Raw genomic sequence first — 24191 nt, 5'->3', positions numbered from 1 at the left:
TGTTACTCAGGTCCTAATGTCAGACTTGTGAAAGAAGAGGATTAGAAGATTTTTAACTTTTGTAAAGATCAAGCCAAGCCCATTTAACATATCTGTTACAAAGTGTACAGGCTATGGCAGTTTGCTAAAATGAGTAATTACCTTTTTCAATGTGATAGTAAGGCAAATAATAGGGAATTTAACTTTCCAGTAATTGAGGTCTTGTCTGCCTAACTGACTATGATCTCTGCACCTTCCCATCTGGTGCATATCTTATCTTTTTACAAAGTAAAAGAAGAGTCAGTTGCTACTGCAGTGACCATAATTACCCGGAAAAAAGTTGAATAGGAATTAGATACCACCGCACAAAGCTTCCAAAACAGCAGGTGGAATTGGAGGTCATTATGGTGGGAAAAATTGATTGATACTTGCTCATATAACTACTCATACAGGATGAACTTATATTTTACAGCTCATCTAGATCCTGAAATACAGGTCATTCAGCCAGGGCAGATCATTGTTTTTATTTGCAATTTATATTAGTTAAGGATCTTTCTTCAGTGTGTCATTTGGGTATGTATCTTTCAATTTATGAGTGTGCTTATATATAGACTGGATAATTTTTTTTCTCTTTCTCTCTCTGTTTCATAAAATGAACATTACATTTTTATAAAATTTTAAAAATTGAATAAATTCCAATAGGGCACAACATATAAGATGATTGCTTGATGGTTTTAACCTCTATTATTTTTTCCTTTTGACAGAACCAGAAACAAATGTATAAGCAAATATATACCAGCTACAAAGCAGATTAATAATGGTGCTATCACTATACAGGCAGTCAGATTAGGTGAAGTAGTATGTCCATTTAAAAAAGAGTGGGAACAGATGGAACAGTTCTGCAGAAATATAGTTTTGTTTACCTGTGTTATTGCCTGAATAATAGTATTGAAAGTAGAAAAAAGTATTAGCAACACAGATCTTTTTATACATGGATACATTGTTAGAAGTATGCTGGAAAAGTTTGAAATTAGTGGTTAATGGGGTGAATCCTTTTATCTCTAATTTCCTTGGTAAATCTGCCCCAGCTTAATTTTAATGTCAACTGTGATGAGCCTATGTTTCAGCAGAGTAAGAACCCTTGAAATAGGTAGTGGTTCAGTGAACAGGTTTTGGCAGGCATTACAAATGTAAATCTCCCTTTTTCTCTTACCCTTCTCCTTTCCCCACCCCCCACTCATAACTCTCATGGAAATTGTTTTTACATAATGACATCTCCAGGGAAAAGGTGTCAGAAGATAATGAGGATATTTGGCAAAGTTACAAACTAAGAGATATGCTGAGGATCTCAAGGGGTTTCAGTCTGCAGCACTGTTTGAGAGAGAGTGCGATAAATGTGACACTGATTACTGACTCGTATGAGTCAGTGGGGAGGCAGACTTGTTTTTCTCACTTTCATTATTGGTAAAATGAAATCCTCAGCCAGGCCCTTAGTAACAAGGTAGGAAGGATGCTAGAAGTGTTAAGGCAGACCTGGGGCCCAGGCAAGCTCCCAAAGGCAGCTATCTGATTAAACCTTTGTGTGAGGCATAAGTGAAAGATGATAAACTATGCAGAAGTCAGAGAGGAGTTTGGTGAAGCCTTGGCAACTCACAGCATCTGCGGCTCTGAGCAGAGGCTGGGCATTTGGGGGAATCTGTCACACTGAGTGCAATGCTTGTGTTGGAGGGGGGGTCTTGGCTCTGCAGAGAGACATCTGTGCATTTCTACATGCCAGTTTGGTGTCCAAGTCCCCATTATATCCACGAAGTCACTGGCACCTAGGAAGCAATTCTGCTCACACAGGCGTTGGCTTAGTTGCCCAGGCATAAGACATTTAAGATGTTCCCACCTGAGACACCTGCACAAGGTGGACTGGTATAACACAGGAGAAGCAGTTGGACACAGCTTGGGAGAAAGACCCTAGTGCACCCGAAACAGCACTAGATGCTGCCCGTGTTACATCAGACAAATCAAGTGCCTGCTGGCTGGTCCCGCTGTCGAGGCTCCACCAGCTGCATTGGCTATCACGGGCCTCCTATGCCTAGATGGGGTGGTTAGGCACCCAGCGCATGTGTGGACATCTGCATTGAGGACTCTGAACCCCAAAGTGAATGCTCCTCCCTCCCTCCCACCTGCCCAGGTCTTCATTAGCAGAGCTCTAGTTCCTCCCTTGGGTCACAGGAGAAAGATTGAGATCATCTGCCATAAAAGTAAACACCCAAATTGTGCCAATTTAACATTATCTGAGTAAAAGGATGGTTATTATTAACCTTGCAATCCTGGGAAGCCAGCAGTCTGCATTAGTCTGGAACCCAGCACTCTGTGCTGTAACTAAAGTGCAATGCATGTTATTTGGGCCCACAGTGCTTCCTTCAGGATTTCCATGGTAAAGATAATAATGACAAATCCTCAGTATTTTAACAGTAGTGTAAGCATAGGATTTATTTGTCCCTTGGCTGGTTTGCTTTTGTTTCAGTCAGAGGGCACATTTTAGTCTCATGCAGTTCCTGATTTATCACTGTCCAATACAATTAGAAAAAAAGAATTAACTTGCAAGTACAATGAAGAAACAAGAAAGATTTATTAGAAAACAGCATGGGACACAGGGACAGCTCTGTAATTAAGTAAACTGCAGGGGAGTGAAAAGTATTATTCCATAAAGGAATTATTCAGTGGCAAAAAAAATCAGGAGGGAAATAATACATTAGATTTTAACCATCTTCTAAAACTAGATTTTTAGGATTAAATGACAACCTCAGGTACATGGTGCAGCACTGACATCAGAAAGGAGTGTTTATTGCTATTTAAGAGAAACAAATGCAATATTCACTCTAGCTCTCCCACTTTTCAGGACAGTAGCCGCAGAATTTAGTCTGGGAATGAAGTACAGAGGAAAAGGCAAGATGCCAGCCAGAATGAGCTGATTGTAAGGTTTACTATTTCGTGACTGAACAAAGCAAGTTTACTGAGAATAATTTGGATGCTAACACAGATCCTCTGCTCGGACAGACAAACTGCAAATAGAGTTGCTTGGAAATTTTCCATATGAATGGTTATTTTAATGGGAAATTCAGTTTCCTTCAGAAAAAAATGAGAATCACTCACACTGGGAAAATCAAAATGAAATGAGCAGTTTCAATCACATTGACCTAAATGGAGCTGAACTCAAATGTTTTGTTTCAGATCAGTTCTTCAGAAGATTACATTAGTTTCTCAGCAGTGAGCTCATTGCTTAATGGTGGGTGTAGTTTGAAGTTCTCTTCCATATGTTGGGTTTCCCAGAGAACTGCAACAGCATCTCTATCAACATGTTGCTAAAGAAGACTTTAACAAGCCAAAATGAAACATTTTGTTTTGTGTAACAATTAGATGTTTGATCTCATTTAAAAAAATAATTTTGGAACAAAAAACAGAAGTTGAAATATTATCTTCTACAGGGTGAAAACTGAGATTTGCTCATCCTGTGGCAAAAGTTTGCTCTCATCTCCTCCTAGTTTAGGTTGGTGTGATTCAGACTGTACTAACAAATCATGGCTCTGCAGCCCTTGAACAGCTCTTTACAGCCTTTAGCATGCACAGAAACTTTTAAAAGTATCCACAAGACTCATACAGCACCACAGCTGGGATGGTTAAGGTGGCTAGCCAGCTATGTAGTCATTGCATCCTTGGGAAACATTGCCTAATGCAAAGAAATAGCTGATTTTTTGGTGAGTTGTTAATCAGGAAAAAAAACCTTTAGTCTCTGCTCTATCCCTGCCACATGTAGAGCAGTAAGTGGTGATTCTGAAGTTATCACTTTGCCTAGAGCTAAGCATAAGCAATTAGGCAATTACTCAGGGGATCAAAATTTTGGACAGTAAAACAGCCATGACTCCACTGCCTGTGTCAAAGCTGCGCAGCCAAGCTGCCTGCCTCTAGCTCCCAGTGGAGCTTCGCTCCTCTGCAGAGGCAGAGAGATTGGGAGAAGTAAGCATTATCCTTCTCCCGCTCCATGTCATGGCAGTGAAATTCATAAATGAAGTTAGTTCCTAAAATCTTTCTGATTCTTCAATAAAACAACTGCTTTAGGTGGCTGAAGCTGCACATTATATAGTTCCTATTCTGATAACATATAAATTGTCTCTTCTTGTGGTCCCAGGAAAATGTGTAGGTCTTCTGCTGGTACCTCTGCCTAGAGGTGCCTTTCATACCAGAAGAGAGCATGTGTAAGCTTGGCTGGTGGCGCTGTGGGCTGGTGGATTGATGCCAGCAGATTAGTGCAATGGCTTTAACCTTGCCTCTGTCCTGGCTAGCCCCAGTCCCACCTAACTGCAGTAGGCAGAACTAAAAAGTAACCATAGCTCCTTTGCACTCCTGCATTTTGCCCTCCCACCCCTCCAAGAAGTACCCCAGATAGGCAGTTTTGCCAGGGTTCATTCAAGTGCATTTGCTGCTGTGTCTGTCACTGAGCAGCAGGTATGACCAGCTTTGCAGTGATCAGGACTGTTCATTGGGATATTTATAATAGGCCCTTAAAAAACGCTCATGTTATTAGGCAGACAGCATTGTAGACACAAAGTCAGACATTTAAAAAGACCATATTTAGTAGTCAGATGACAAACTGAGAGCAGAGACCTAAGAAATGATTGTGCTGACGTGACATGAATGCATTAGGCTGCACCCAATGCCTCATGTGCTTATCTTGAGTGGAGTGCTGGAGCCTGGGCGCTAATCTTCCAGCAAATATTGCAAATAGCATGTTTGATATCGCCAGATGATAGATCTAAGCAAAAGCATATCCCTGGCATATAACCCACTCAAGTGATGAACAGGAGCCCACTATAAATGTGACTACTGTGTTGCAGAAACAGCCCCTGGTGTATGTCGCCCTTGTACAATTAAATACATTCAAATCTTCTTTAATTGCTTCTGTAGCATCTAGCAGGTAGCTCAAAAATTTTTGTATGTGGTAAAAGAATTTCTAGGTTTATTCATGACTGTGTTGTTTGAAGAAGTATGTTATTATTTCTGAGAGAATTATATAATCAGTGACACACAAAATTACAATGTCCGTGCCTAGAACAGCAAAGAAGATGCTAAGGACAGTGGATTCTCAAAGGGAAGTTGTAACACAAAAGGCTGTTAGAGTGCAACCCATGTTCTTTATGTCAGCTCCATGTTCTGTCACAGGCTTCTGAAGGCTATGGTGCAAATCACGCTGGACAATTATTTTCTAAATATTCAGGTGCCCAGTTCTAACTGAAAATTAGTTTGGCACCTGAATACATTTTTTACTTGTAGTCTATTTGCACTGTATCACTAATGGTGATCATCTGATGACCATCGACTCCAAAAGCCTCTGAGTTGAGCCGCTCAGTTGCTACACTGCTGAGGATACTGCAGAACAGGGATCAGAGTGGAAGAAATGGATTTTAAGACAAAATTTGAAAACAGAAAGTAAATCTGACTTGCTGGCAATGTTAAAGGCTATTTTAAACATAGTTGTCAAGATATATGTTAAGAAAAACAGAAATGTCTTCTACAAAGAGAAGGAATTAGGGCAGATGATGTGTAGTGACAAGAAATGTAGGGACAACAAAGAGAAGGAGTCTTAATAGCAAACTCCTGTCATTTAATGTCGTAGTAGTCTGTTACCTCCTTTTGGCTCAGGCAACTCTACAGCTTTCAAGGTTCAGTCTGAATTTGAGGAGTGAAAGTCTGGACTGTCTGAAAATTTACCAGAGGTGATTGCTGAGAGGTCAGAAAGTTTTGATCATTAACGCCATAGTGATCCATGCTGAGCAGCCTTAAAGATTCTCAGACACTGCTTTTCCTGCCAGGTGGCTTGCTGACCTATGAGTTAAGTTTCTCAGCTTCAGCACTGAATCCTATAGACTATGGATTTCACTATACCTACTGCTAAGGTCATTGGAAAAATGAGATGCAATACCTATTTAAAGCCATCTGCCTTGGTCCATTCAAGTGCAAATCAGGTCACCTTTAGTTAATGAAAGTTTTGGGAAAATCTCATTTACATCATCAATTTAAAACATTCAGAAGTGTTTATAGCCCTGAGAAAGCAATTTTGTGACAACCCAGGATCCTGCAATTTCTGTCTGTTTCTCTCTCTCTCTCTCTCTCTCTCTCTCTCACACACACACACACACAAACACACACACACAAAAAAAAACCAAAAGCCAGATATATGAAAGTTAGTGCTATCTTATTGGTGAGTGACATTAAGATAATAATGTTTCTAAAAGGTAAATACAAAAATCCCATAAAAAAGATAAGTGAAAAAATCCCAAATGCAATCAGCCATTCAATGTTCACCCATTAGCAAAATTCAAAAAGGATACACAAGCTTTAATTTTCTTTCATCATCAGTTTCTCCTCTTTCTTGGAAAAAAGTCAGTATACTAACTTTTAGAACTGAGCTGGAGGTCAAGTTGTTTATCTTGTGACTATTAAAACCTTAAGAGAAAATATTGCTTGAAAGTTGATCAAGCTGAAGCCTGTTTGAAATAAACATTTTTGAATTTCATGTAATACTTATATTTATATAAGTATTTGTATAATGTTGGCATGGCAATAAGAACTATTCTTCTCATATCACCAATTTTGTTGTTACTTTGTGCTAAAGCTGGCAGTGGTGAAACTGCTCCACATGGCCAGAAAGACTTTGAAACTGCAAGAGAAGATGGTGCTGAGAACCCCGATTCACTAATATGTCCAGTTACTGGGAATTTTCTGATGTGTCTGGAGAAACTAAGTCCGGTTTTATCCTCCCGCTCTATTGCCTGGCTAGTGCAGCACTCTTGTCCGGTGAGAAGTGCAAATGGGACCAAGACACGGGGCTTTCCCTTGCTTGAAATGAAGGGCTGAGCTGTCTGAGCGGTGCTCTCAGCCATGAAAGCCACAGAAGAGTGCAAGCAGCAAAGGGGGAAAGAATTTCCTGCCGCAGCCTGAACAGAGCGGCTCGATACCCCGGCAGGGATGGCATGGAGTGGCGCGTCAGGGGTGCGATCCCCCTGCGTGAGCGCCTGGTGCCCCGGAGCCGCATCCTGGCCACTTTGGTCTGTGTCTGCAAAATGGGCATGGTTCCTCCTGGGAGCGTTGGAAGACTGTGAGACTCTGTAACTTTTTCTGATGATTGTTAGGAATTTGGTGATCCGTGAATGAATCTAGAGCCTGAATCTCTTGCTGTCAGGTAACCCCCTTACTTAGTTCCTGCTAGGTAGGAGGTAAGAGAACTTCCCTTCTTAATCTTTTTTTTTAATGAACCGTTCTGTCTCCAAGTAGTCCTCTTGTCTGTACAAAAAGTCTAATTTTTTGAGCCCTACTGTTTACCACTCCAACACAAATTATTACTAAACTCACTAACCTTCTGTCCTCTTACCTTTCCAGCAATCTTGACACAGAAGAGCTCTGTGGTAAGTTCCTTGTTGAACAAGAACATAACCTATGCCTGTAATAGCCCTATGCAAGTGAACGTACCATGGGATATGATATTTTTTTCTGTTTAACTTGCATGGTTGAAAGAGAAAAAATACAACTTGCATGGAAAGAACTCCCGGGAGAAAACAGATACAGGCTCATAACCTTTCTGATTCTGTTGTTCACAAGATGCAGAAATTACTGTGAAAATATTTTCCCCTAATACGTGCTTCTCATTGCTTGAACTTTAAGATCTGTCTTTCTCTGTTCTGATGAAAAGATCGATGCTTTTCTTTTATCTTATTTCATTTTCATGCAAGACATTTTTTCTAGTTAGTACATTACTTTCAAAGGTATAAATGTTTTGGCAATTTTGAAAAAAGATCGTTATATTAGTATTCCACTGGCATACATTAGTTCCTACAACTTGGTTCAGTAAGAACAGCAGTTTGACAAGTTCTGTCATCCTTTATCAAGAAAAACTCCTGCTAGGCCTAGAAATTGGCCAGTGACCTAATTCTGTGCCCCATTTTAGGCTGTGAATCATGGGATAGCTTCCCTGAAATCCTTTTTTGCTCTCTAGCTAATTTTATAGCACCTGATTTAGGAGTGCTGCTTGCAGTGGAAAAGAATTTACAGAAAACTTCTGCAAGTGCTCCCCAAAAAGGTCAAAAATCAGGTATACTTGTCAAAGACAGCATATTTCCTGGGAAAAGATGTCAGCAAATAATGGCCTGTTGAATTTTCCCAGGGTCAGCAATGTGGAAGACTCTTAAAAACTCAAAACTCTGTCAATTTGAATGCCAATTCATTTACTTGTCCACAAGGCAACTCTGTCCATAGTCAGGAACCCATCAAAGCATCTCTGTGTGTGGCTCAGAAATATATGATGATGCAGCTGAAGTTAACTGAGCTGGGATGACTTTTATTAGTTGAGAATTTGGCCCAAATTATGTAAACGTGGCAAAGAAAGAAAGTGGCTTTGTCCCACAAGTGATTTACTGCTACTGATGTATTTTCTGCACCAGAGGCTAGTGCGTCTCCTTAGCATCCGCTCTGCAATGTGAGCCAAGCAAGCAGACCCAAGCAGACTGAAAGTGCTACATGGGGCCTGAATCTGACATTTACATTCTTTTCCTGCCCATTTTGATTATATACAGACTGGGTTAGCAGTTCTAATGATATCTGAGCTCTCCAGCTTCCTTGTAAATCTTTCATAAATTGCTGCTAGGGTGTTCCTTATTTATGAATCTGGTACTGAATCCACGTGAGCCAGTTGCCCTGAAGACAAGAACTAAGAGACACAGATTTAATCTAGTGATTATACAGCTCTTTCTTATTTATTTCCATTCTCTCCAGTAAAATGAAGCTTCATTTCCAGGATATTAATTCACAGTACATTTTATTTCTGAATCATTTCATTCAAGCTCTCAGGGATATCAGGTTTTGTAACCAATGCTCCTGAAATCTTATGCTTTCATGATTCCCTTGAGAAACTTGCTCTGACCACTTAAAAGCCTCGAAGTATTGCTATTTATTATCTCAGAAGGCTCCATTCTAATCTTGTTCTGCCTGTCTGTCATTTAGATGTTATTTTTCACATTCTTCTAGATAATCTGATTTCTAAATGCCTTTTCTGATACGGTTTCTAGCTTTAACACTGTTTTCTGTCTATCTAACACTTTTCCATCCCTGTGCCTCCGTCTGTTGTATTTCACTCTCTGAGCTCCATATTCACCAAATCTACATTCGCATCGTGATTTCTGGCACTTGCCTCCTTTGACTCTACCCCGTTAACCATAACGGTGAGACACCACTGCTACCCCAACGAGCCACCTTGGCGTCACTCGTTCACTTGCAGCAGGACTCGCGGGAGCAAAGCCCTCTGGTTGATGCAGACATTGTCATATGGCAGGTCGTGATAATAAGACTGTCATTTGAGAAAGAGAAATGATTGTAAAGGAAAAATATGTGGATCATTTTAGCACTACTTTGTCAATGGAGCCTACTTTATCTGACAGTAACTCTGAAACATGTCTACAGCTACTCATCCCTCTTGATCTTATGCAGCCTCTAAGTCTCTGAACTATCTTCGTAACTTGAACCCTCCCAAAATGCCTCACCGATCCCATTCCAGCCTTTTTCTTCTCTCAGGCTTTGTTGATTTAATATCTACTGTGTTTACAGACAGTGTTACTCTTCTCACCTGATTAGTATCTTCCCTGTATTAATATAAATCTTTTTTTTTCATACAGTATTAATCTTCTGACAATGTGTATCATTGGCTTGGTCCATGTGATCCACTCCATAAGCATCTATCAGATATGCTTTGTATTTATGTTCCTTTTTTAAGAACTTTCAGCATTTACATAGAGGAATCCCTAAAGTCTGCTGATACAATAGTAATTGTATTTGCTTTTATGCTCTTCTAGTCAAACACAAATATAACTAGGATTTGAGTAAATACAGTTTTCACACAAAGACTTAATTCACTTTTATTCTTGATCTACTTTGAAGTATGCCTTTGGCTTTGATATCAGCTCTTTCTGTTTATAAGTCCTTTATTTAAATAGCACCCATCTTCTGCAACTTGTGTTATTTCCCTATTTTTTATTTTAAAAATATATTAATCATAGTTACTGAAAATAGAATGACAGTACATGCGACTAGAAACTTAACTGTCCAGCTCATGCTCTGTCTCACTTCTCAGAGGCCCTGGGAGAAACAACTGGTCTCAGCTGACCCCAGCTCACAGAAGCCCCATCTTGATCTTCTCTCTTCTGACTCTAAGTGCTTTAGTAGAGATACTCGTTTTTCTATCAATGTAAATATTATCAGATTTAGTACATATCCGTGAAAAAAAAATATTTCCTGCCAACAACTGTGAAGTAGATTGTTAAACTGAAAATCCATCTTAGAAATAAAATGTAGACCTTTTGGAAATAGGTCTGTTTCAGCTGTCAAACTGATATTTTAATTTTTGTCAATTTGGCAGCTCATTTATTGGAAAAAAATTTCAAAACACTGATTTTGGTATTTTAAGTATTCCCATGTTTTCAAAGGAAACGTTAATAAAATTTAAGAATAAAATCATCCTTTTATTGTAAATTTGTTCACTTTATACATTCAGGTAACTAATAATAATGATACCATAACTGAATTCAGACTCAATTATATTGTTATTTAACAAAATATCACTTTGACATGTCATAAATAGGTGACTCAGGTTTTCTTCTTCTTTTAGAATATTTTTCCCAGCACTTAGGAGAGTATGGAAATGTTCTGTCTGTCTTGGAAGACTTAAACATCACCATACTGAAGGCAATGGACAAAACAAAGAAAGTAAGTCATGTGGTTTTCTTTACACATTATTTTGTTCGTTTGAACATGCATCCAGTATTTTGTTATCTAGACATAGTTGCTAATTCATGTTTAAATTCTTCCACATATATATATATGGTTTTGTAGCAAAGGCGCGGGAGGAAAAGGCTTGTCAAAATGGTCAAGAATCACCATGATAAAGCTCTGTCTGCAAAGTATTACAGTTTGGAGATAATCAAAATTACCTTTGTGAATGATCAGAAGGATGTTCTTCATATTGCAGTAGCCCAGAGAGGCTTCCATGGCCCACTCTGAATGCAGGTAGGTATTATCAACATTTGAAAATAGTCCAAAGTTGAAAAAATAATCCAAAGTTTTTGAAGTAGTAAACATGTTAGTAAAAAGCTATGTAAATGACTTCAACTATATTAATGACTACCTTTAAATTAGGTAAGCAGGAGTCATTTGGAGACATATTGGGGAGTCATGTTTATGTTATTGTTAAATGCAAATTCCAGGATATTTTTAAAAGTTTAAAAAGGACTGTCTTCCCCCATATTCCCTGAAGCCCACTAAATCCCAGTACTCTCATGATTATAAAACGATCCTGGCAGTGGCTGTGTAAATGCTGGGGGGTTGGTCCCAAATAACTCTAGAAACACAACTGGTCAGTGAAAATCACATGAAAGTATCTCTGACAGTAACAACAGTAGCTATCACTGAAAGGCAAACCATAAACATTGGCATTTTTTTATTCTAGTCCTGAAAATAAATTTGAGCCAGAACTATTCCATGAGATCCTATGGGGGCAAAAAAAATGCATTCTTCAGTCAATCAGTGATCAACAGGGAGAAAACTCTGCTTCTCTAGTGAAGTTGTTGTCTCTGGCATTCAGGCATTTGCAAGAGTACAGTACCCATACATTTTTCATGAAATGCCAAAATAAAATCCTGAAAGGGTATCATATTTATTTAACCAGCAAGTTGAATGTCTCTCAGTTCATGCTGTGCCTCTTCCATTCCTAATGAAGTGAATGTGAGATGACTCACTGTCTCATTGGCCTGGACACTGAAAAGGAGCAGATTAGTTTATTCTCGCTACACATAATTCAAAAAAATTAAATGCTTGATTAGCCACATGCATAAAATACAGCTAAAGGGCAGAACATGTCATCTGATAACTACTGGAAGTAAACAGAATGAGGCATTTAAGAATAACTTCAGAAGTTAATTGTAGAGGAGAAGTCTCAGTAGAGTAATCAGAATTATAAGTAAGCACTGAGCTGACTACACAATGAATAAGAAAATCTGGAATATTGATAAGTTGCATTTGTCTGCTTGAGGATCCAATCTAAAAAAAGAAAAACTCATTTTAATTTTATCTTCATGTTTGAAGATTCAAACTTAGTGTTTTTTCTTTCTTGTGAGAATATCCTAATTGACAATGTTCTTTCAGGGTGGTAAAACTAGAGCAAAGCTAATACTGCAAGAATTTTTTTCAGTTCTGGTTAGTAGACAAAGATTGTGAATACAGTTAATCAAAGAAAACGTGTTCACAAAGATCCTAACATAATTTTCCATCAAAGATATGCCCAGCAATTCTGGCTCTGTACAGAAATGAAATTCTAAATTCAACCTTTAGAGCACTCCCAATGGGAACTCAGTTCTCAGGAAACAGATATTTATTATGTGACCTGCCTACCTGATCAAATCATTGGAGTGCAAGTATTAAATACTCCCATCTTAAATAGTCCAAGCTTTTATTGAAGTTGATGGTCTAAAAGCTGGAAAATATCTACCTAAAATTGGAGCTGGAGGTGCAGTCAAACCTGGTTAGCCTGCTGAGACAGCACGGTTAAGTGGTTTCCTTGGCCAGTCCCGTCACCAACACGCCGAAGTGATGCAGCTAGCATTGGCTCCAGCTGAAGTGGACGCCCCAGCCCAAACATGCAACTACTCAGACCTGAGTGAGCTGACTGTGAGTGGCCAGTGGTGTGTGTCCAGAGCAAGGCTTAGACCTTCTCTGAATGCGAATGAACACGCTGTCATAGCTCTGCCATTGCACCAACCTGGTCCCTTAAATAGTCACTGAATATGATCAGCATTCATTACAATTGCATAAGTCATAACCTATTTGGAGAATTCGTATATAGAAAAAAAACCCTAAAACTAAGGACCTGTATGTTAATAGCTACAAAGACACAGGGTATCTACGGTGGCTAGGCCAGTTTCCAGTAATCTGATTCAAATACTCCTATTAAAAAAAAAAAACAAAAGAGAAGACGGGACATTGTCCTTCCAAAATCAATAAATGGTATATAAATGATTCAGTACTACATCTTATTATGAACAATAGAATGAAAAAGTAATGTATGTTGTCAGACACAGCAACAGCTGAATATTTTAATGGACTACTGGCTGTGTTTGGAATACATTTTCAGTTATACATGTCAGGGTCCTTCAGCTGGTGGCAAGAACTTCTCAGACTGAACCTGAACCCCAGTCTGCAGGGCATGGGGCTGACGACAGACCCGGTCCTCGGGGCTGCTGTGGGCTTTCCATCCCCTCTGACCTCTCATGGATTTGAGAAAGCTCAGCACCTCTAACTGGCTCTACAAAACTTTTCCAGATCATGTGTCATTTCAGAGAGGCAGCTCAGTCTGCCTAAGTATTTGGGGGAAAAAGAAGCAATTTGGTACTCCATTCATTTTATTTATCCAGTTTAGAGTCATATAAACAATCATCAATGTGTCCTTCATATAGAAAAGCCCTGCTTTCCTACCAATTCATATTGTCCTTACTCGGTAGATACCTTACATGAGAGGCAACTGCAGAGTCGGACTCTTAGCTAAATTGCTCATCTCTGGTTTCCAAAGAAACCCAGAAGTGCCAGGCTTTAACAGAAAACACAGCTCAGCATGTGATCCTCTAAGCAATGGATCAGCATGTCTGAAATTCTAAAAACCGAACCTGTAAATCTTCCTTATTCCAGACATAAACAGAACTAAAAGTTAAAAAAACCCAAACTTTTATTTGCTTCCTGGCATGTATTAATCTAAATTTGATAACATCTAAAAGAGCGATATTATTTGACTCACATCCATAAAACTAGTACAGAAGTGTACATCAAATAGCTTTTGTACATGAACAGATTTGACTCTTTATGTTTTTGGGTTTTTTTTATTATTCACCATAAGTTTTGGAAATCACATGCATTAACAAATAAATATCGTAGTTTTTGTTTACAAATATTTTCTACCTGTGAACTCCTTCAGCCTTTAGTCAGAAAGAGCTCTCACCAAGAGCAATTTGAGTTTAGCTTTGCTATGGATTCCTAGATTTAAATCAAGATTAACCAGATTGTCCATATAATTTGAAATTATTTTCATGTGTTTGTTTTTTTGTTGTTTTTTTTTACCCAACAGATTAGCAGATAACTGACTCCTGCAAGGTAGTTACAGTATAATTTCAATACACTTTATCTACCTCCATAGTATTTGCAAACAGACATTTTCTTACACAAAATGCTATCTTAAAAACTCACACTGCATTGCTCACGGTGAACAGACCTGAGAGGCATGAGAGAATTATGAAGGAAAAAAACCCTGTCAAATGCAAATAGGAGGTTTAAAAATACTGTGAGAAGAAACTAAGATGGCATAAAATGTTATCCATAATGAAATGCAACGATTAAGTGCACATAAAAGAAGTTCTGTGAGAGAAAGCAGGTATCACTCATCCACATGCATTTAAAATAGTTGAAGAACTAAAGATGTTAAGACAAAAGGCTAGAGGAGCTAACACGCCTTCCCTCCAAAGCTTCTGTGATTTATTTGGCCTGCTTGAGGAATTTCTTTGCTTTTCTTACTTTGCTTGCTTTTGCGATTGCCTTTCTGGGGACACTCACATGTATCAAAATTCATAAGAGCAAGATTCCTGCCTCACCAGCCATTCTTTGAATGATTCCAAACCAGAGCAGAAGGATTTAATAGTGTTCGCTGTGGTTTGAAAAGGTCATCAGTGCAGCTTTCCTGAACTGAGCTTTCCTCCGTGCTACCATTCCTGTGCTAGCTGAAAGTGAAAAACTGAGTCATCTAAGGAGAAGATGTTCCAGTCTTGTAGCAGTTTCAAGGGACTTTGGATCCAGACTCCTTTCTTTTACTATTTTGAAGCCAGATCCTTCCAGTCTAACCAAACTAACCAGCAGCTTACTCTTTCAGTGGTCTCATTCAAATGAGTATGGGAGTTCGCAGATCTTGATGCTGCACAGTGAGTGTGAGGGCAGCAAAATCCCAGTTTCAGACTTTTTTCCTAATATGAACAGTTCCGGGCAGTGTATCAGACGGGAACCCAGGAAGCCCTCACTAGCGGAGGAATGGTATGGGTCCTGTGGTCCGTGTCTCGAGGGAAAGTGATAGCCTAAAGAATGCAGAGAAATAGGTACAAACAGGAACATTTTTTCAGCAGGGGAACTGTTTAATTACATTTGCAGTCAACATGCTTTAAATGCAAAAGTCATCTTACCAGAGGATACTGGGGTAGCTACAGCCTTTCTGTGTGGTCCTGGTCTTCGGGTTTTTTATCATTACACAAGGAAGGGAAATATATATCTGAGGGTTTATAGGGAGCCTGGTGGCATCTGATATTTGATTGTTTCTCTCCTCGGGATGGAGAGAATGTGTGAGTTGGTTTTGTTGCTAGGGTCAGCAGTGGAAAAGGACAGATTAATCATTGGTGTCAGTTATTTTTCTTGTAGCTGGCGGGTTGCAGTTTTCCTGATCAAAGTACAAGCTGAGATAGTTGTGCTTATCTTGTTCCTTCTTCATCTTATAAACAGGAAGCATTAAAAATTAAAGACTCGGCAAACCTTTGTGGAGGCACTGGAAAGCTTGTTCCTTAAGCTTTCTTTTCTGACATCCTTTATAACAAGATGCAGAAACCTATTAATTAAAATATTTAAAATATTTAATATTAACTTTTTTATTAACCAAATGTACATAACACTTTTGGGAAGCTACAATTTTATTCCCTTCCTTAGCTTGCAGTCACATACAAATACAATGAAGAGAAACTTTGCAGCCCACAGCACATAAAAGGACGTCTATCATTGAGTAATTAGGTATGTAGATAAAACTGGACCCGTTTTTTTTTTAAGGTGCTTGGCACTTCGGTTCTATTAACCTTAATAGTCCACTTGTGACTACTGAAATCAGGAAACTTACAGACCAAGGAACATGTCCTCCTTAAGTTATCAAGCTGTAAAATTGTTGCTACTTGTCAGTTATTCAGTAAGAACAGGTTTTGCTCTATCATTTTTGTTCCTGAAATCACTACAATTTATTGCAAATGCAGCCTGCTCTCAGTGATCAATTATTCTACTAGTCAGTAAAGTAGGAAAAAGAATTTCAGGGAGTCATTTAATCACCAAAAATATCGTCTTCATAGGAAATAAGGATAATATGGAACATAGGCATCTAGTGATATTTTGGAGACCCTGGGGTATTCGAGGATGTCCAGGACATCTGCAGAGTCTGCAGAGAGGCACAAGTCCCACTGGCACCCACACAGTGAAGACCAGCAGCCGAGGCTGGAAGGGGAAGCAAGGGCTGTTTCAGATGATTTAAAACYCCCTTCTCCCTAAGGCACTTTATGCTGTAGTCTTGCTAAAAGTCTAACCACAGCTGGTTGGTGGCCAAATGACTGAGCTATGGTTATCTTAGAATAAAAAATGTTTAAGAAACGTAGAAACCGCCCCGTTCCCAAGCCCTTGCCAGCTCTACCGGCTGCTAGGAGCAGTAACCTCCCGGACAGACTCAGACTTGCTGACTGTTGTATAGCTAATAGAAAGCATTTATGAATATTTTGCAGCAAAATGAGAAATTCAAATCTAAAGTAAAGGAAGCACCACAATAACCAGAAAGGACTGTCAGCACAGTAGTAAATTGTTTAAACAAATGTTAGAGATCCCCCCATAGTCTGGTCTCATGAGCCTTCTTTTCATCATCCTTATTTCGTTTTTCCATTTCATTTTTCCATTTCTTACATCTCTTTTTTTCCTCAAATGTACAGCAAGATCTTTCTTCCACAGAAGTGGGAAAGCTCTCTGGCTAGAACAGCTGCAGTACACTTTTTCAAACCTGAATCAGGAGTGAGGTGACCTTTGAGCGCACACACACCTCGTGGTGATAGAAATGCACTGTTTTTCTTCTGGAGACAAAAGCACTGCGGACTTAAATGGGCAGGTAATGGCAGACAAACATAGGAAATAAGGGATGAGAGACTGCACAATTCCTTTTTCAGACTTTGATATAGTTGCACAGTCTTTGCTTTGGAGGGTGTTTTTTTTTTTTCCTCCTTTTCAACTGTTTTATCAAAGAGATGACAAGATCGGTCTCTGATATCTGGCAACAACACTCAAGCGAACTAGCAGATGCCATTTATGCAGCACTAACCATGGCTGGTTTATAGCCAGTATTTAAATATGCAAAACATAAATCAGCCTTGAATATGTTCAGGATGGAAATGAAAGATAATTCCTGCTCACTGCAAGTGAAACAAGCTCTGGAACAGCCTCCTAATCCCAGCATTTGGGGCAAAAAAAATGTAACTGCCTTTTACCTGTTACTTGCCAAGACTTAGGAAGGAGGTTGCATGCCGGGCAACAGTGTGATATTGGTCTTGGCCACCCACACAGCACCCCTAATTCTCCACTCCTGCAGAAATCATTCCGTTTCTCTGCTCCACTCAGAAAAACTAAGTGAAGTCAGTGCAGCCAGTACAGAAAACTTCAATACTCTAAAAACAGGAGCAAGCCAAAATAGAGGAAAGATTATGGGAGCTGAAAGAATAACACGGACACGCAATATTGATGGTACTTATAGTAATGATGTAGAACACTGCACTCTGGTGGCTTGATACCCATTATAAACCAGAATATCTAGATTTTTTAATTATATATTTGAGTAATAGTGACTGTAATGGTTATGTAAATTATATCCCAAAACAAAAGAACCAAGAAAAAGCGAGAAAAATATATGTCGGTAATTGAGTTCCACAACTAACATTCTGTTTGAGAAAAATGAAGTTTCAAGTTGTATTTTGTTTTGGTGAAATCCATGTTAAATTGGCTGGCACCAGTTTTTACATATGACTAGAATTTATTAACAACTTTCACAGAACCATAGTCTTAGTCTCCTTGAAACTGCACTTTTTACATATGCTCTTTTTGCAGAAGAATGTGTCCTGGTGTAATGCATAACTGTACTATACCGCTGCTGCCTGAGAATAGTGACAGGAAGGTATTACTCAGGTTAAGCAAACTATTAATTTGCATACATTGATTTTGAATGCAGGTCGTTTGTTCCTTACGTCCATGAATATTTCTTTTCAAGTCAGCACCAGTCTAATACCATTGCTATCTATCATCTTTATGTTTTAAAGTTGACAAAATGGACAGATTCAGCTGGTAATGGAAAGTCAGAACAAAAAGGAGTTATTCCTTTTAGTATTCCCTATACAGAAAGAGAAGTCTGTTCAGGATGAAGATTGCATAAAGCACTTGAATTTCAAAACATAAAGAGCAGCAGTGATACATACTAGCAGCTTGCAATGATTAATTTTAATACTTTAAGATAGCTGATAATAATCAATATCTTACACCTATGAAATAATTACAGAGTCACAAAACCCTTGTCTGTAATGAAAGGAGCTACAATGTATATATACACCACTGCAATCTGATGTATTTCTTAACTGCACACAGTTAATTCTGCCTGTTTGTTTGGTCGCTTCAGGCTAGCTTTTAATAACAGTTTGCACTATTGCGCTAGCTAAACTGGACATATATTATAGCTCTTTTCATAATTTCACACATACAGTTCATTCAAAGAAAGGACAAATGTGGTGCAGCTCCCACCTCCATTTCTCACACAGGCATTTCATCCAGCTCTAGTATCAGACCAAACATACCCTTTACAATATTAACAGTGTTCACAGTTAGCTCTATGAAATGAGACAAGATTCTAAAGCTAATGTTGATATGGTGAAGAAATTCTAAGTCCTAAACACCAGCTTCTTTTAACTGAACTCTGAAAAAACTTCCAGTGGTTTTGAACAAATTTTCAGTAAAATAGAGGGGAAAAATGAGGAAAACAGATGCTTTTCAAACATATTTTGTGTTGTTTAAATTTCAAAGCTTTATCAAGTTAAAATTTTGGTGAGAATTTTTCAACCAATCCTTTTTGAGGAATCAGAACTCAATTAAGCAATAAAAAATAACATCAAAATATCAGAGTAACAAATTGTCACTAAATGCCAGCCCTACTAGGCTTTAAAGAAATGTTCCCATCTGCAGACACAGTTCTTTCTCATATTCTATTTTCTCCATTGTTATAAAACTGATTAAATTCAATCTGCAAATTCCTAAAAACGAACCATCCAAAAGTCTTTTCTTTTGACCTTGGATGTCTTGCCTGAATTTCCCTGATATTTTTTTCTTTCCCTAATTTTTAACGAGACACAATTGTCACTAGTTAGAAGTGGAGTCTGGAGCTTTTTGCATAAATCCATGTACACAACTACTCATGAGCTGCCTGCTGTAAATGCATGTGAAGAGAGGAATGCTGGTGGCAGTGCTAAATATATCACCGGTGGTACCGTCTGCTGCAAGGTAGTGAGAATCCTATGACTGAGCAGCTATTTTTATCTCAGAACATTATTAATGCTATGCGAAATTCTGGAATATCATCGCATAGGATTTTCTATTTATTTCCTATATAATTTAAGATCATGGCTCTTACTGCAAGTCAAGTCAAATGCAGAAAAATTCAAAGAGCTGCAAGTAATGAATTCGGAGCAGTTGTAGAAGGATATTTTAGATATTCACCCTCTTCCTCTCCTCCTGCCTCCTTATCAGAGTAATAAAAACTCTTGCGAACTTCTTTGATCTTTCTGTGGAAGTCTTAGACCTAGTCGGAAGAAGCCAATACTCAAATTTTGCTGGTAGCAGAAGATGTGTTAAGTAGTCAGAATTTTCAAAAAACCCACAACTTTAATTAAGTTGATATCCATGCTTTTAAATACAAAAGGGCATGGAAATCACTTCACAGCAGAAAAAGAAGCATTTAATCTATCCATTCCCCTGCCAATATCTATTGAAACATTCCACCTACAGCTTTGATGTTTTACTTGTATTCCTATAATGTAGCCCCAGGAGCAACTGAATTACACATACTGCTACTACCTGCTGATATAAAAATAAAAAAGCCAAAACACAGTTACCTGTCTCTAAGCTATTTGGTATACTTAATAAGAGTTAAACAACTACTTTTTATCCATGCATGAATTTCACCTACTATTATTGTAATAACAGTACTCCTATAATAATTACTCCTTCAATAATCCCAGTGAAAGAGTGTGATAAAATATGCTGCTCTAAAGGACACTCTTAAAAATGTGTCTCAGTATTCTCCTACAATGACCCATTACTGCAGATTTTATTTGAGTGTTCTTGAATGTCAGCATGCAAGTGGTTACTATAGATTGTCACTGTTCCAGTTCTCTAGCCAGAATTTAAATATGTAGTTTATTCCAAATGTAATACTTCAATAAACTTGTAACATTTGTGCCAAATTTTTAAATTGAAGTTGGATCTATTTTTAGTGACCCTTCATAACAGTTTGGCATATTATGCATCCATTAGCTCTTACAAAGAAGATACTGATAAAATTGCATTTGTGTGAAATCACAACACAACTCAATGAGTATCTGGATCTGGCTTCTGTTATAATTCTGTTATGATTCATTGAAATGAATAAGATTTGATTTTTTTTCATTTTAATACAGCTATTTTGACTAATTTTGTATTCTCAGCTTAAAGTATTAAACCTAGGGCAGTGTCCCGGTGATCCAGGATGTAAACATTCAGAACAAGAGACATTCCATGATCAAGGGCAATTTAAACAGATTATTCCTTGCTGAGTTGGACTCAATGGTAACTAATTTTCAGTTGCTTTGGGTGTTTTCTGTAAAGATAAGCATAAATAATTTTTATGAAAATATTTTGATATAATATAAAATAGGAAACAGAAAATTACAAAGTAATATGATTTTAAATAGTTGTTATAAACACTGTTATTATAAATAAAGAATAAATAAAAAATTATAAACTGCTACATAAAATAAAATAATATTTAATACAATAGGAATATAGTGAGGCCAAGGGGACTAGGTTTGTTCAGTCTGGAGAAGAGACTGAGGGAAGATCTATTTCTCTTACCTAATGGCGGGTTACAGATGAGACAGAACAGTATTCTCTTTTTAGAGATGCACAGCAAAAGGACAAGAGGCAATAGTTACAACTTGCAGAAGGGGAAATTCTGACTGGTCATAAGAAAAATACCTTGCTCAGTGAGGGCAGTGAAGCACTGGATGGGGTTGCTGAGAGGTGTTGGAGTCTCCATCCTTGGAGATATTCAAAACTCAACCAGACACAGGCCCAGGCAACCCAAGCTAGCTTTGAAGTCGCCCCTGCTTTGAACAGGGCATTGAACTAGATGACTTCCAGACGTCCTTTCCAACCTAAATTATTCTATGATTGATTAAATGGAATTTGTTATACATTGCTAATAAGCTTTTTGCTGTTTCAGCTGACAAATTCAGCTTGTTAGTTCTAGATGCTGAGAGTGAGATGTCTTTTACTGAGAAGATAGAATCAGACTTTGCTGCAACAGTTCCCTAGTAAGATCAAAAGATATCTGTGCGTAAAGACTCTTACATCATGTAGGCAACTCAACTGCATTGCAAAAAGAACAAAATATGATCTCCAGCCCTCTAGCCTAATGATTTGGGGGTTGGGTCTTTTTGTATTTTTGTATAAACTTCATAGTTGAATTCTGTCACGCTCTAATAGCCGTTATACATCTTGAAAAGAATCTTGGCAATAGGCAGCTTAGGTACCCACAGTGATTTTTCTCTTTTTTTCTCTTTTTTAATAAAAAAAGAATAATTATAAATTAGTTTTTTGTCATGCATTATTATGCTCCTTGCAGATATGAAACTATAAATTATGTAAAATGGAACTTGAGAAATGGGCTTCCTTCATAACTAAGGCTACTAGTCCAGGTACAAAATACTTGCACAGTCACAAAGGCATAAGTGACACAGCCTCCAACAGATCAGCCCTTGGCCAAGACCACAGTTACTCAGTTCTGTCTCTAAAACCACCAGCTCTGACACTCTGCAAGTTCTGATACACATACCCAAGGTAATCTGTTCTGGATTTGCCTTTTCCACAGCAGAAAAATTGGTTCTCCCCATTAAACACAGAGGTTTGCCTTTTTTTTCTAGACTTGCTCCCTGCTATTGCATGAATTTTGGGCCATTCCTGTTGATGCCTTAACTGACTATCCATCCATCACTCGTTGGGTCCTTCCTTCTTCTGGAGAGGTTCCACCCTTGCAGTTTGCAGGGCTCTTGCCTCAGCCCTTCTGAAAGAATTCAGAGTCACCTTTTTGTCCCAGATGATAGCTTTAGTTTGCTTGCCCCAAAGAAATGAACACAGCTATCTTCGTCCTTCACCACCTCAAGGAGCTGCTTTTCCAAAAAATGGATCAACACCGTGTCAGGTCACCCAAAGGGGAGAGAATTGGAGCTGGAGCCATAGCTCAAGGGGATCAAAAGAGTCACTAAATCTGAAATGTGGACTCCCTTAGAAGATACCTGAACCCTTCCTACTCCACCTTTACAAAAGGTGAGCCTCTTCTGCACCTTTTAAGGTAGCTGCAAGTCAGTTTTAAAGATCACTGTGACCTTTTTCATAGGAAAATCTGTAATTATATCTATTTTCAATTGCGTAATGGAAGCTCAGATCTTAGCTGCTCACAAAGGTCATAGTTGTCTCTTGATGAAGGGACATGTGGAAAATTACCATCATTCACTCACAATCAGTAAAAGTAACAATGGGTGTGATATGTTAACACAGACTTATTTTATTTGGACTGCCCAAAGTGCTGTGCAGCATAATGAACTGCAGTTCCTGGTTAATAAAATTGAAGAAATAAGTCATTTTTCTAGGTCACTCACAGACACCATCCCATTATTAATGGATAGTGCAGTAGGCTGGTAATACAAATGCTGTGCATGCCTGCTAATCTGATTCTAACATAATATATGCTTAATAAATTGATATTCATTTTTATTAACTCAGAATTAACATTTTCTCTCTTCTAGTGAAATCTTGTACCAGTGTCTCTTTAATAAAAGGAAAGTGAGGCACTTTTTTGTAGGAAATAAACAGTGGTGTAATGATAACAAAGCATTACTGGTAATTCCTTATTGCTAAGAACTGGAGTTGGGGTTTAATTTGAATTCTCATGGACAATCTTTTTCCCCAAGACTTAAATTATAATAATGCTGACAACTTATATATGCTAAGTACCTTCCGTAGTCTTCAAAGAATCTTACAAGGATGAGTAAAACAGTTATCTTTCAACAGACAGGAATCGTGACACTCAGCAAGGTGGTCAAAGTTGCCCAGTGTCATTGTAAGTTCAGAATTGTTGGCCTTAGAGACAAATTCCTCCTTCCCAATCCATCTTATAGGCCACTGAGCCACATTAATTCCCAACAGAAGGGATGTGACCTGTTTAACCCTTCGATTAGGATGTATAGAGAGACCTTGTTTAATATCCATTACAATCACTGGAAATATTCCCACTAATTTCAGTCTATAGGTAAACAATGCTTGCAAGTATGGTGAAATTTAAGTGATATCTGTGCAGAGAATTTTTATTGAATTCCCCAACTATATAAAGAAAAATATTGATAGCCACTTGACCTATTGGGTGCAATAAGTGAGTTAGGTATTTCTGCATAACAGAGTTGTAAACACCAATACTTGGGTAAAATATATATAAGGAAAGAGACTCTGATAATTGCAGGCTCCCAGAGATGATGTCAGAGTCCTGCCTACCCCATCTTTACAAAAAGACTGTGCATGCCGGATAAGGTAGCCCCAAGCTATTTTCAAAGAAACCTTTAAATAACTTAGGGGACAACAGAACAGGAAGAACAAGGGCTAAATCCAGCTGCATGCACAAACCTGGAGCACTTCTGATGAAGAAAGTTAATAACTTTCAGGTGCAGGAAAGCACTTTTAAAGGAGTCAAAAAGCAGCCAGCTGCAGACAGTGCAGACGAGTATCATGTAGCTGTTGTCTAGCCCACCCCACAGGCTGCAAGGGCCCACCTGAGCAAGCTGTAAAAAGAATCATTTTGATGGGCATTTTAAGTTGTAATTCAGAATGCTGGTAATGGATTTAGCTTGACTATGAGCAGAAGCTATACAGAGGTATCTGTAGCATTTACTTTTTTGGATGCCCAGAATTTTAAGACACTTTGATTATCCTCCTTTGTTGAGGTTGTTTTGGCATTTAAA

General features: G+C 38.3%; 1 protein-coding gene across 1 annotated transcript in view; it reads left to right on the top strand.

Annotated features, from left to right (window-relative positions):
- Positions 1-24191, top strand: part of NECAB1 (N-terminal EF-hand calcium binding protein 1) — a 62393-nt gene that overhangs the window by 18267 nt on the left and 19935 nt on the right. Inside the window, exons 4-5 of the mRNA XM_026061711.1 lie at positions 7408-7433; positions 10682-10779. Coding sequence (XP_025917496.1) covers positions 7408-7433; positions 10682-10779 — 124 coding nt within the window. The remainder of the gene's footprint in view (positions 1-7407; positions 7434-10681; positions 10780-24191) is intronic.

The sequence above is a fragment of the Apteryx rowi genome, unplaced genomic scaffold (genome assembly GCF_003343035.1).
Source record: "Apteryx rowi isolate R43461 unplaced genomic scaffold, aptRow1 scaffold_184, whole genome shotgun sequence".
In the NCBI taxonomy this organism is placed as follows: Eukaryota; Metazoa; Chordata; class Aves; order Apterygiformes; family Apterygidae; genus Apteryx; species Apteryx rowi.
Note: the sequence above shows the minus strand (reverse complement) of the source record. Positions and strands in the feature narration are given on the sequence as shown.